This window comes from Ischnura elegans, chromosome 12 (assembly GCF_921293095.1).
Source record: "Ischnura elegans chromosome 12, ioIscEleg1.1, whole genome shotgun sequence".
Lineage (NCBI taxonomy): Eukaryota > Metazoa > Arthropoda > Insecta > Odonata > Coenagrionidae > Ischnura > Ischnura elegans.
This window is the reverse complement of record NC_060257.1, coordinates 58,878,606-58,892,909: the sequence shown is the minus strand read 5'-3', so window position 1 is coordinate 58,892,909 and position 14,304 is coordinate 58,878,606. Positions and strand designations below refer to the sequence as shown.

Here is a 14,304-nt window from a genome sequence, read left to right as displayed (position 1 = left end):
GGACTTACTTATTGAAGATTTCCTTAAGGTTATTTGCAACATGATCGGGAAGGCAGTGATATCTTCGGCACCAAGTGTGTTAGTGTGTGTTGTACGATTCAGGAAATCCTGAACCGGTTCACGGTTTTGAAAAAAAATATTTTCGACCTTGGATCACGGATTCAGTAGACTGATACAGTTTTTCCTTCTGAAAGTTTTCTTTTTTACTGGAACGGTATATTCTTATGAATCGGTTTTTCTACTGAACCGTTTTTTTTACTGAATCGGTTTTTCTATTGAGCGGTTTTTCTCTACTAAACCGGTTTTGTGTCCTGAATCTTTTTTAATCAGTTTTACAGACTCTAATGAAATGGGTCAAAATATCCACTCTAAATGTGGTAATAGCGAAATCCTGGCGACACAGAAATGAGAATTTTGAAATACATCCCCAGTATTAACATTCAAAAGCTTTTCGGGAAAAAACCGGTGCGGCGGTTGAAAACTTTGTAGAAGGAAAAACAGGTGCGGTGGTTTAAACCTGATGCTATCTGGAGCCTTTTTGGTGAAAAACCGGTTCACCAATTTCTTAAGAAGAGGAACCGGCCTGCCGATTCTGAAGAAAATCGAACCACGGAACTGGATCACCGGTACAATCAAACGTTAAAAAATTCTAGATAGTAAAAATCCTGAATTTCATTGACAAAAAAGTCAATTATGTATTAGGTTTTCATACACGAGAAAAACGAAAAAACTACTTTTCTGTACGAGCTACTTCTAAAAACTGTTTTTCTGTACGAAAAACTTCTTTTCTCTACTTTTCTGTCTCATTCAACCGTTGACCCAATATTTTTCCAACTAAGATACATGGATATACGTATATATGCGCCATTTTACATAAAACACGAACCGTTACTGAGATACAGTAACCCAAATATAACCATTCTTTGCAAAAACACGCACGATCTCTTTTTTCATAGAAAATCTATAAATTTAAACAAGTGGCGTTGCGTTGGTATAATTTTTATGAAAAAAATAAGAAATATTCCCTTGGCCTGATGCTTATGCCTATATTTTTCATGAGTTATGAGGATTTTAGCTCTCATCTGTCTGGTTTTGCTACGCAAAATGGCATACCCATTTTCCACGTGAGATTTGACACAAAGTGGACTTATCTTTTATAATATTTGATTTCAGGACATCATGAGAGTCTTCCTGATAGCAGCAGTACTTTGTATGGTGGGCATTCCGACACATTCCAGCACATTACCAGGTATTACAATACATCCTAACTACAAACATAATTTTCGTGAGAAGGGTGGACGTCATCACGAAAACTTTCATTATCTTGTACCGTGGAAAAGATAATAGATATTAGGACCGCAGGGAGAGTATGAGAGAATTGAGTTGGAATTAAATGTCATATCATAGCCATGTGCAGATGCGTAACTCGGACTATGCTTTGGGGGGGATGGGATAGCCTGGGGGAATCCTCTTACCCCCGTTGCGGAAAATTTTTGAAAAATGACAAGCTTAGAAATACACTTCACACGATTTTCGCTCTAAAAAATTGACTTTAAGCAGACGCAGTTATTAAATGTCAAAACTAGACAGTAGTTTTAAATATTTTTTTATTTCTCTGAGACTTTTTGGGGGGGGGGGATCTATCCACCTCATCCCCCCATAGTTACGCCACTGGTTATGTTACTCTTTTGCTAAAGGATTATCCTTCATTTCTCCCAAAAGTACGCCCCTTTCAATGGAAATGGATAGTGTCCATGAACTGAGTGACCGTTTCATTTTAATTGGAATCTAGTCTGAGGTTTTTCATTTTCATTAATTGGAATCATTAATTCCCCGTTAGAATCATAATTTCATTCCCATAGGATATTTGAGATTCCACTTTTAAGAGTTCAGCAAACAAATGTTATCCTTTCAATTCAGCCTATCGGTGGCAACAAATATTTTTTCTCAGCCTCTCCAACTATAATTGAAGAGTAATTAGCATATGATTTTACTCTCACGGTTATTCTCTTACACTCGCCGGATAAAGAGTAAAGATTATTTTAAGCGCCGAATGGCCTTGAATACCCATCTAAATGCCTTAAGCATCGCCATTGGTGCCTCACTCCATAGGACTACCACCTATTCACCGTCCCTGTCTTATCTGTAACCATGCGAATATGGTGTACACTTTCGTGACCAAGCTATGAGCGGGCGAACTACTAGCGTAATTTGGCTTCGCAATTTATGAGCAAGTGACGAAATGTGGAAGGACAGTTTTGCTGGTTATTTTTTCAAAAGAAAAAGGTCGCTTTGTTCACCCTTGACAATACCTTTACCCTGGAAGGATTTGGTGCTTTCAGGAGAATATATCTGAGAAAACTTCATCACCTTTACTCGGTGATGGATAAAGGAAAAACTGTAGGGGGAGCGCAAAATATATCTTGAGCTACTTTTAACTTCATCTGAATAAAAAAATAATCCAGCCACATTTAAAGTTTAAGAAAGTAACATAAAAACTGAAAATACACATTCAACACTAGAGGTGGGTTAAACTGTTCATTTTGACGAACCGTTCACTTTGAACCTGTTCAGTAAAAAGAACAGTTGAAAATATCCGTTCATGGCGAACAGTCAGGGTCATTCAGGTAGAAAATACTGTTTATCGGGCGTTTAGAGTAAATGAAATCTTTGAGTGGTATCATATGGTTTGTGCAGCTTGTCATAGTAATTTCAAGGAAATTCTTTCCCGGGCCTTTACTTGGTTATCCGTGTTCAGGGCAATATCTGCTGTACACTTGTATCCGCCACTGCCTTTACCCTTGTTTCCTTCTGATGCATTTCTCATTTTTCAAAAAGTAAAGGACATTTTTCATTCCAGGGGATCCAGAGAATAAATCCATATTCGCCGGGTACTCCAACAACACAACAAGACAACCTCTCTCCTGCACTTGCAATGATGACTTATGCAATTGCTGCGCAAAATTCCAAGTTCCGAAGCTCAGATTATCGCAAATAGGTAAGTACGGAGATCTTCCGAAATTGCTGGAAATCAGTTAGAAGATGTTGATAAAACACATCTCTATTCCTTAGGTTGCCTTCAGATAACGGAAGGAAAGTTGAAATCTGGTTACACCGTTGGTTTCACCGTAAACGGGACATCGGTTTGGAAACAACAATATCCAGGTAAAATACTACCCGCACGGAAAATAGACACCCATTTTAATCTATATCTGATCTCTTTGCATCTATGGTTCGATGTACAGGGTGATCATAAAGTGTTGCCGTGATTATGAAAATTTACTACAGAATAACCGTTTGACATGATAATTTAAATTTGATGATGTTACTTAGGTGAGAGTTAATAGTTTTTAGAAGACCTCTCACGTCAGTTAACTTCAACGTGTGCCCCCTTGGTAGCTCGGAGACTGTCGAGGCGGTATAACAGTTCCCTGCAGGAGTTTTATAACACAGTACCCACAGAAACTTGTGTTCTAGCCTTCAGTTCGTCAATGCCAGCAGCCAGTGTGGTGAAGACTCTCTCCTTGATATAGCCTCAGAAAAAAAGTCAAGGGGAGTAATATGCATTCTGCAATAGATTTTCATAATCAGGGTAAGACTTTATGCTCACCTTTTATATCTAAAGCATGAATCACTCCATCATTTTTCCGTTCTTCAGAATGATAGCTCCCAGCGGAAGATTTTCAAGGACCAAAAGAGTGATCACTCCACTCATCATTTTCTTAATCACACTCATTCCCCCGTCCCTTTTTCCATCGCTTATTCCGCCACTTTCTCCATTAAAAAGTGTCATTCAATTAAATGCCAAGCGTGGCGTAACAATCGTCGTTAGCGGCGGTGCGTTCTGATTTGCTATAGGTATGTGCCAGCGATGGTTTCAGCGTCGGAAAAAGGGACGTACCACGTGATGGTAAAACGGGATGAACGGTTATGTTTCTCCGCCATCATTGGAGCGATCCCTGGAGCTGTCCCTCAGGATTGGTATAAAATTAATTGCGTACGCTTGGTTTCGTTAGTAGTAGGACCCGCCCGCCTCTGTGACGGTGCGGGATTCCTCGTCCCTCCCTTCTTTTCCTATCCTTCCCCTGGAGGTGTCGTCGGGCTCTCATCGCGGCGACGCCTCCATTCTTTTTTCCTTACTCTGTCCTCCCCCTCTCGAGAGGCACGGGCGTATAAGTCTCGAACTTGGTTCCCGGTCCTCGAGAGCGTAACCTTTGCGGGGCCCGCCCTGGGACCCCCGAATCCATTGTCCCTCACAAGGGATGAAAAAAATGCTCGTGAGATTCAGGTGAGATAAATATTCAGAAAGTATCCATATCTTATCAATTTCCATAAATGTATAGATAAATATCAAAAGATTAGATATCAAGAACAGCTTCAGATCTTTTAAATACAGCTGGGTTGACCAATTTTTCGTAAAAAAAAATGGCATAGAATTATATGGTTGAAGACATTGCGAGAATGGAAAAAATCGGAAAAATTAGAAATTTTAAAAAGCGCATGCGTTATGAGTTCACAATCGGGTAGATGATACGCCGAATCCAAAGTCTGACCCATCTTAAAGTGGGGATCTACTGAGTGGGTATGGGGTGATAAGTATGAGATGTGTTCGGAAAGTGACGGGAATTATAGTCTTTTGAAAGAAATATTTATTTATTCGTCGACATTGACGCTGTCGCCTACAAAATAGTTCCATTTAAATAAATGAAAGATCGTAGCACTTTTCCACAAAATTTTTACTGCCTACAACGCGTTTCAGCTCACTGAGCCATCATCTGGTACAACACACTACAAAACATTTGAAAATCACCTTTATACCCACGAGAAAGGGGGTCGGGGAAGATGATGTCAAATTCTTCCCCCTCCCCAATCCTCTTTCTCAAGGGTATAAAGATGATTTTCAAATGTTTTGCAGTGTCTTGTACCAGATGATGGCTCAGTGAGCCGAAACGCGTTGTAGGCAGTAAACATTTTGTGGATAAGTTCTACGATATTTTATTTATTTAAATATGTCTAACTTCCACCAATTGAAGCATGAATCTGTTGAACTTATATTAAAATAGTTCCATTTAGATATCATGCCCTGGTGACAGCGCTTCCTCCAATCCTAGAAAATCTTTTCAAACTCCACCTTCGGGATAGCATTTAGCACTGTCAGCGATTCGCTTTTAATATCCTCTAAGCTTATAAAACAACATACTGCCCTTTGTCTTTATTTTTGAAATTTGGAAAGTCACTAGGAGACATGTATGGAGAATATGGAGGATGGGACATTGTTACAGTTATTCTTTTGACCAAATATTCACGAACAAGCAATGAAATGTGAGCCAAAAATCGCAGTGCTCGTAAAAACACGTCGAAGCTTAGCGGCTGCCACAGAAAAATTAAACAATGAATACCGCTCTTATCATAGGCGGATTTAGAAGGGGACGGGGGCACGTGCCCCCCCCCCTCCCCCCAGACGATTAAAAATAGGCATTATTTAGAATACAAATGTTAATAAATTTTACATTATAATATAAAAGTTATAAATATTTTCATGTTAAAAACTTTTATATTAAAATAAAGAGTATATTTCGTAGAGTAATTGTTGCTTATAGTTTTTAATCCCAAATATGAGAAGACCGTTTGCCTGTCAGGCTCTGGTGCCCCCCCCCCCCCCCCAGAAAAAATCCTGTATCCACTATTATTCTTCAGGGGCATGTATACCAACATAATAAAAAATAGGCAATCGGACTCTTTCCAACCAGCGAAATTGAAAAATTACCGTTATTTTCTGAACACACCTCGTCGTATAGTTTGCTCCGGAAGGATGTCCTCAAGTTGACATGACAACTGACAAGTCACAGCTACGCATACAGGAGAAGGTGTGCGTGGGGTTAGAGGAGGAAGATGATAGACATAGACGACCTAGAGGTATCTGGGTTGGATTGCGGAAACAGATGACTGATTGCAAGAGGTAGAAAAAGATTCAAATAAAAACCATTGAATAAAAAAATCTCTTGGCTCCTAAGAACTGAATAAAACTTGCTCCAATAGAATTTCAACCTTCAAAAAAAAACACCGAAGTCTATAATTTTTCATGGGAATTATAAGTCAATTTCATCTTGGTGAGCGTAGCAAATGTAGGGATGGAAAAACGTCAGTAAAATCGGTTTTCCAGCAGTCAACTTACATCGAAATGAAAAGCTCAACTTTTCAATAAAATCGAAATTTGAACCCACAGATCGATTAATCGGAAAAATCGACGGTTTATTTTTTCTAACACAGCTAGTACAAAACATGTTTGTTATACATTAGAAAAACACTAAAAAAGTTCGCATCAGAGATGTATAAAAAATATCCCAAAAAAATATAATTAGAAAACATGCTTGAATTATAACTAGATACATAGTATAAATTTACAGATTACACATTACAGTTTTGGAATTGCCGCGCCGCTTAGGACCATTAGGCTTTGGACCAATAGGGTAAAATAAAATGGTCAACACCGAAGTAAAAAAATCGAGTTTTGATCGAAATTCGAAGATAACGGCTCGATTTCCTCGATATTTCGCATCTAAAACTAGGTTTTTGATTTTAATCTAAATCGATTTTTCCATCACTAAACACATAGAGCTTTAATTAAAGCATCACAAAACCTGAGTTTAAGGTATAATATAATGGGGTTGATCAACCATAGTCGAAATCGCTATTTATTAAAATAATTCGGCGCAAGGGAAAGAAAAGTCATGACGAAGAAACATTCTTCCCTATCCGGCCACGATCCCAAAATAAGACACATTTCTACCTATAAAAAATACTTTAAAAATTACCTCATTCAGCCACTTGTCATAATTTTAAAATATAAAAAAATGCTCAAGTTGCCACCCACTTTTCATGAGTTGGTGACGTCATAAGACGTGTCTCATTTCCTCGCTCAGGGAGAACCCTTCATTGAGGGAAGAAATTGCACACAGCAGTGTACTCAATAATGAACAGCGCGAGGCCAAGGAGAAGCGAAGAAAAGCTCGGCATGAGTTAGTGACATCATCAACTTATAAGCGAAATGGGTTTAATCCTCCCCTCATTATTTCAAGTGCCCTGATATCCTCTCACAATAACCTCACTTCATATTGTTAATTTTCTTTCCAATTAATTATTTAAATGCTCACTCATTTTCTGTTTATTTTTTACATTTTTGTTATTTCCAAGAGTTTGTTTATCGATCAAAATATTAGTAGATGATTTTCATGGAGTTTAATTTGGAACAAAATTAAATGTTATTTTGGTCCAACATTTAATTTTATTTTTAAACTTTCATCAGGGCTTTAAATGAAAATGGATATAATTTTGGTGGTGTTTCTTTGTTGATAATGATAAAACGTATACTAAACCATTGAAGAAACGATATATATTTTGTTTATATCTCAAATTATATCCATTTCCAGCTATGTACGATGAGGGTTCAAACATTGAAACTGAAATATTGGCAAAAAATTGCATTTTCTTTTTTTTCAACAAAAGATCCTCATACACTTCAAGAAACTCATTCACTGTTGAACAAGAGATAAAGAAAAGAAGAAGAAAAATCAAAATGATGTATATAGCTGCTAAATGTGACTAATATGTGAAAGATCAAAATTATATAAATAGCTGCTAAATGATATAAATGCTCCTTTTTGGAATTTTCCAAATGATTATAATAGTGAGAATTTCTTTTCGCAGGGAAGACGATACCACCGCTCTGCATAGCTATCCCTCAGTTCCCAGTGATTCGATTTTGCTTGGTCATAAGCGACATTAAATTTGAGAATGGAACTCTGCACGTGTGTCCCCAGTTGGAAGTGCGACTAGTCCCTGGCTCGTTCGCCCTCCTCGTTATATCACTCGACTGTGTAGAAATAGGCAAAGGAGGTATCACATTTGTGCCATCAACTGAACCTTCATCAATTTTAGGATTCGAGTTAAATAAAGGCAAGCCATCACACACAAAGGATTTGAGCATTTAACCACGGGAAATTTGCACTGATGTTGACTTTTTCACCTTGTTTCCTTGGGCTTTTATCCTCCGTAAGGAGCACTTTGCTATGGCCAGGCTAGCATACATTTGCTCATAAGGATATATGCTAAAAACCATATTTTGGCTCTTTGCAGATTAGATTGACATGCACAAGTAAATATATTTCAATATTTAATACTTATGTCAAGTGTTCAGGCTACATTCGGTGGAACTACCTTATCTAGAAAAATAAATCACTTTGTAATGTTCCATAGAACTTTATTATTCCGACCTTAACTTTTATTTACTATTAAGTCATTATCAAGGTGACCAAGGTATCAAATGGTTCACCGCAAGCCCCTTATACCACCTCACCTCCCCATTCTCTTTCTGTATACAAGGGGCTCACGGTAAACCATTTGGTCACATTAATAATGACTAAATGGCAGTTGAAACCCAGGGTCGGAACAATAAAGTTTTGAGGAACATTACAAAGTGATTTATTTCTCAGTATATTTAATATTTATTCATTGTTTTATTTTATTTTATAGATATAACGATATACATGAACATGAAATGACTGCACAGCAAAACTTCACACACATCTAAATCATACACATGATTGTCACAGTCAAAATGTACTGAAATACACAGGCAAAAAAGTTGCCAAATTTTGTACTGATAGATCCTATTCAGGGCCAAATAAATTTTTTGAGGGAGGTATATTTTTTCACCAATATTGGAGGTACATTTCGTGGAGTTTAAGTTGGAGAGGGTACAATTAAGACAGTATATTACAAAGGATTTAGGGAATAATTGGTCCCTTAGACTACCCTGCACACTAAAGCCTTTACAAAAGTATTGAAAATGAAAAGCATATTATGCAAATATGCCCGTATGATAAACTTGCAAGAAATACTTATTAATTTTAAATAAATATCTTTGGAAAGAAAGAAACTGAAAGCATTGTAAAAAGAATTTTTTTTAATTCAGCCAACTCTCAACTATCAGTTGGATGCACAAACCACACTTTTTTTGGAAAAAAACTCACAGTAGAACATAATAAGAGAAAAAAAATGTCCTCAAACAAAGTTTCAGTTACTCTATGCCCTAGAAACACAACATTGTTGCTCTAATGTAGGGTAGTAGTTTTCATCCACAGTTGGTCAACCATACAAATTAGCCGTGTGCCAAATTCCATTCCAAAAAAACCATTTCATTATGATTGGCCGATAGAAGGCAGTAACAAGCAATCAACAATAATGTCACTAGCCCTTCTCCTCACTAAGGACAACAAAAAAATTAAATCCCTCCAACAATCTTAAAATATGTAGTTAGAGGTTAAAAACACTTTTTAATATATACATTCTGTCCAAATGATACTGATAGGAATGATACGAAAAAATGGAGAAAAAATATTTCACTTGTACAGATTTTCTCCGAATTAGACTGTGCATTTCAAATACCATGAGCGACAATGAAAATCATATGCGAGAAAAAATATTAAATTTACATTGCATTAAAAATTGCAAGTAAAATATTTCCCATTCAAAAATGTGAAAAGTTTGATTCACAACTGCATTTTCAATGTTTGCCATTAATTTTTGTTGATCAATCACCTTTGCCACATTGTGCATCCATATGTGCCAAGAGAAGACTGTACTGCCAACCCACTAGAAACCAGCAATGGATGTCCACAAGAATATAATAATTACTTAATAGTTTATTTATTTATTATGTAAACTAACATAGAGCTATATATATTCAATACATACATTTAAATTACCATTTTTCCTGAAATGATGTTTCAGTGTAATTGTGATAAAGTTGTGCAATTTACTCAATTTGTCACTGGTTATATGACAACAAAGGAACATTTTCACCATCAGTTAATTTGTATTTTGTATTGTGACAAAAAATATTTAATGCTGAATATTTCAATAAAAACAATGCCTCTCCGCTTTTCCCTGTAACTTCTCTCATTTATTACACAGTTTTTCTTGAAACATATGAAGATTACAAAGTACAAAAACACCACAAAGTCAGCTCCTTCACCCGTTTGAAATAACTGAGGTCATCATGGTACAACAAAGTAATGTGGAAAATAGCAAAGTAGCAAGTAAAAGTAACAAGTAGTACATAGTAGTACAAAAGTAACAAGTAAAAATTACAAAAATGCAATCATATACCAATGATGTCATAAAAATCCCTGCATAAAAACTTATGTCACTAAAGCATATGCTTCACACAAAACTACTTCAAGGTTATGTGGAAGTGAGTAAAGATAAATTTTTGAATGGCAACTACTGCTGACAATTTTTAAAGCCTTGGATGTGCTCATCCTTGGATGCGCCATGGAGCTTGCTTATCAAGGCTCTAAAAACATCTTGTGCACTCAAACTCCAGCTGTGCAAACAAAGCTTTTGAAAATTTGATGTGACCATTATTGTCCCCTTATATTGCCCCATATATATGATAAGGCTGCTTGCTTCGTTAGAAACACCAGAAGATATTTAGAAGAAAAGAGAGCACATCATTCTTCTTTGGCTAGGACAACCAGAAATTAGTCCAGCATTTACTCCACTGAGGGATAAAGTTATCCAACAGCAATAATTCTTCGGGTTCAAAGTTTCAAGTTTCCTCAGTCAGGTAAGGAATGAATACTTAATATAGATTATTTCCTAAATAAAATTATTTATTTGCCTAATAACAGGATGTAAAAGGAAAATTGCAGATCCTCGATAAGAAATCAATTCTAGAATGGGAGACTGTGCAAGAAATGTACAGACATTTTTATGAAATAAACATGTAATTTTCTTGCTTATCACAAAATTATTACATAGAATTTCCATGAATTCAATGTAAAATTAGAATTACCATTTTATTTAGTGGGTCCCTCAGTTTATTGAACCAGTACGTTCAGGAATCTGTATGTGTTTGGTGAACTTTTTAATGAATTCAAAGTTTTAACCACATGTTACAATTATTCAATTTTTAATGAAGAGTAGATTGAATTATCAATCAAAAACATGGTTAGATATTGAAACATAATATCAATAGCTATATTTTTTATACCATTAAATGAACTACCAAGCCACATTAACTTGCAATTCTGTAATTATCCTCCTTTAAACAGACTTGTTGAGTGTGTCCACTATTTAAGTTAGCATGAATAACTTTCTTGATTGGTGAGCTATTCCAATGATTATTTTATTGTACGTTGTTTTGACAGTTTTTTCTTTTTACTAACGCTTCAGTTACTGTCTTTCCTTAGTGACTTATTTGCAGTTGTATTTATGATGCTTTATAATGTAGCAATATTTTCAAGAAAATATTTTTTATATTTTCATATTTAATCATTTTATGATTAATGAACTCAATGACTCTCGGTACAAAAATTTTACCACCTTATTCAGTTTTCCCATGTGCTAAAATGCATATTATTTCGATGTAAGTGAATTATTACTATCCAGTCATTTCATGTTAATGTCAATGTAATATTTTTTTAAAAAGAGGGCAGCCAGTGCATTGATTAATAAATATTTTTTAGCTTATCTGTAAAGACCAAATGAGCACACCAAAAGCCAAGTGGTACAAGTGCAATCTTCATAATTTTGGAGATAAGTGCAGATAATGGTTGGTGGGATGCACAACATTTCTGTGGCAAAATGATCCAAGTGAAGCACTGAATTACACATTAAAAGCATTGACACTTTCGTAAGAAATTTACACTAGTCAGTTTTTTAGTTGTAAGCCTTTGTTACAGCAATATTGTGTACCCCACCAACCATTATCTGCACTTATCTCCAAAAGTATAACAGTTGCACTTGTACCCAGGGGCAGATTTAGGGGGGGGGGGAAGGAGAGTCACAGGGGTAATGAGTGCCCCCCCAAAATTTAACAAAACTAATTTTTAATAGTTTACTAGTTTTTTTATCCTTGAAAAAAGTAAAGGGAGTGTAAATGGAAATCCATGGCTACAAGTCCCAAAAGTGAGAAAAGGGAGTTGTATTTACGGTAGCGCACTCCCTACTGCAAAAATGCCCTTCCGCGGGGATATATCATACACCTTAGACCCAGATCGTGACCCCCCCTCCCTAAATTTGAAGCTGAATCCACCCCTGCTTGCAACCCTTGGCTTCTAGGGTCCTCAAATTTTTTCATTGTATTTTTACAGGTAAATTTTCTGCAACTGCAACAGGTGAATATGAAGGTTTTCGTCATTGCTGTTCTACTGCTAGCATACACCCAAGGAAACGAAGGTGAAAATTAAATGTGATATAGTGCAAAAAAATTTGGAAGTGTTAATATTTGGTCTTAATTTGAGTTTCTAACTTCAGGTGTCAAGGTCACATTTTTTCCTGACGCTCGGACACCAGCTTCATGTTCAGCTAAGCCGAGCGATATCAGTTGCTGTTTTCAACTTCCTTTCTTCGGTAAAAGAAAAAGGATAACATGACTAAATATAATCTCAAAGGGTTGGGATGCCTCTCTTACTAATATGTCAATTTTTCACCATTCAACATAGATAATTGGTGCATAAACATAAAGAATGGAACCTTGGGAACATCTGTCCAGGTCACTCACTTTGGACTTCCAGCCTGGGAGAACACAATACCAGGTAAAGGAATGAACAGTTATTCATTGCCATAGACGGAGAACCTGACCTGTCGGAATCTCAGAGGCAACACGCTAGACTTAGATACCTTGTGAAATTGAGATTGGATATCTTTAAGAGTGACACAAAGAACATCTTATTAGAACCCCACTACATTTCCAGGTCTGCCAGAAACCCTTATTAAAGAGAGATATTCATAGACTTTTGGTGTGGGAATTCATTTTTTCCTCCACATGATCAACTGCAGGAATCTCAATAGTGTAGTTCCCTCCATCAAAGAAAACGAAAGGCATTGATTGCGATTCGTTACCCACCATTAGTGTATTCATAATATACAAATTATTTGGTTTTAGAAATCCCAGTTCAGACGAATGGCAATGGTCAATTTTAACCGCATTTGAAAAAAGCCAGATTGGCACCCATGCGATGCCACTCCACGTGACGTCACAGGGACCTAGTTTCTATACGAGTAGATAGGAGTTCTACATCGTCTGAGATTACCAATGCATGCATGACAGGATGAAGATAAAGAAGTATTATACTTTGTTCTTGTTTATTGTACGTTATTGTCACATATATGTTTCATAAGGATAATGTTTCAAAAATTATACATACTTTCTTTTGTTTCCTGGCCTACCTTGATTTTAATTTTTAAGATGGGTAGCTTCCATGCTGGTTTTTTATTGTAACCATTGAAGCCACCTGAGCTACATTAATTTTGTGTTGTTAAAAAAAGTGTACATTCAAGGTTGGAGTAATAAATGCATTCATTCATTCATAATTTAAAAATTTTTACACATTAATGAAAATGTGGCAATCATATTCCGAAAAATAGTAACAGAGCTGAGGTAAGAGTGTGGTTTCAGGAATTTGAATGAATTTTGGGTATCATTGGACTATGTGCTCACCATTCACACTTCCCTCTGAGGTTTAACTTCTATGCAAGCAGAGACTTACGATAATATATTTTACATTTTGTAACCTCCACTTTGAAACTGAAGGTAACCCATACATTCAGCAGATTCAAGGAATAATGAAGCTGGACCACGGTAATGTGATTTTCCAACAAGTTGGTCCTCATACTAAAGAAACTTGAGAGCAACTTTTAAAAATTTCACATATTAACAAACTATTTTTTTCATTTTACAGCAGATTCTCGTCCAGTAACATTCTGCCTGCCTTTGACAGTGAGTCCAGTTCCAAAAGTAGAGATATGTCTCAATTTGATGGACAGCAAATGGGAAAATTCGACCTTCTACACATGCTCTAACTTAAGCTTCAAATTGGCTGAGAATATTGTCACTACAGCTAATTTGGACTGCGTCCGATTCGGATTGAAGGGCATAGAGTTCATAAAACCCCAAGAGAGACTTTCTTAGATGTCTCTCAGGCCATACATGTAAATGGCAAACACAGAAGAGAGAAATAAATACAAGAATAATGTGAATATGTGACACTGGAGGAACTCAATAAAATTATGATACAATTCGCATTGAATTCCACTCATTTAATGATCCTTTTGCCAGTTGATGGACGAGGGTTGCTGAAGACGTAATGCACCAAATTTTTTTCTCAGCCGATTTAAATGGTGTGAATGTGAAACCTCACATATTGATGGCTAAGTTCTAACAATACGCATCTCAAAATTTGGCCGGTCTGAGTTAATACTGCTAATACTGTTAATAAAAAACAAAATTCAAGAAGA

The 14,304-nt window shown here is 36.3% G+C and overlaps 1 protein-coding gene across 1 annotated transcript; it reads left to right on the top strand.

Moving 5' to 3' along the window:
* Positions 1-10,471: 10,471 nt before the first annotated feature.
* Positions 10,472-14,087, top strand: LOC124169049. Its single transcript, XM_046547519.1, has 5 exons — positions 10,472-10,630; positions 12,159-12,243; positions 12,322-12,417; positions 12,510-12,602; positions 13,749-14,087. The coding sequence occupies exons 2-5, from the start codon at positions 12,189-12,191 to the stop codon at positions 13,976-13,978; spliced, it is 474 nt and encodes a 157-aa protein (XP_046403475.1). The 5' UTR covers positions 10,472-10,630; positions 12,159-12,188; the 3' UTR covers positions 13,979-14,087.
* The last annotated feature ends 217 nt before the right edge of the window (positions 14,088-14,304 follow it).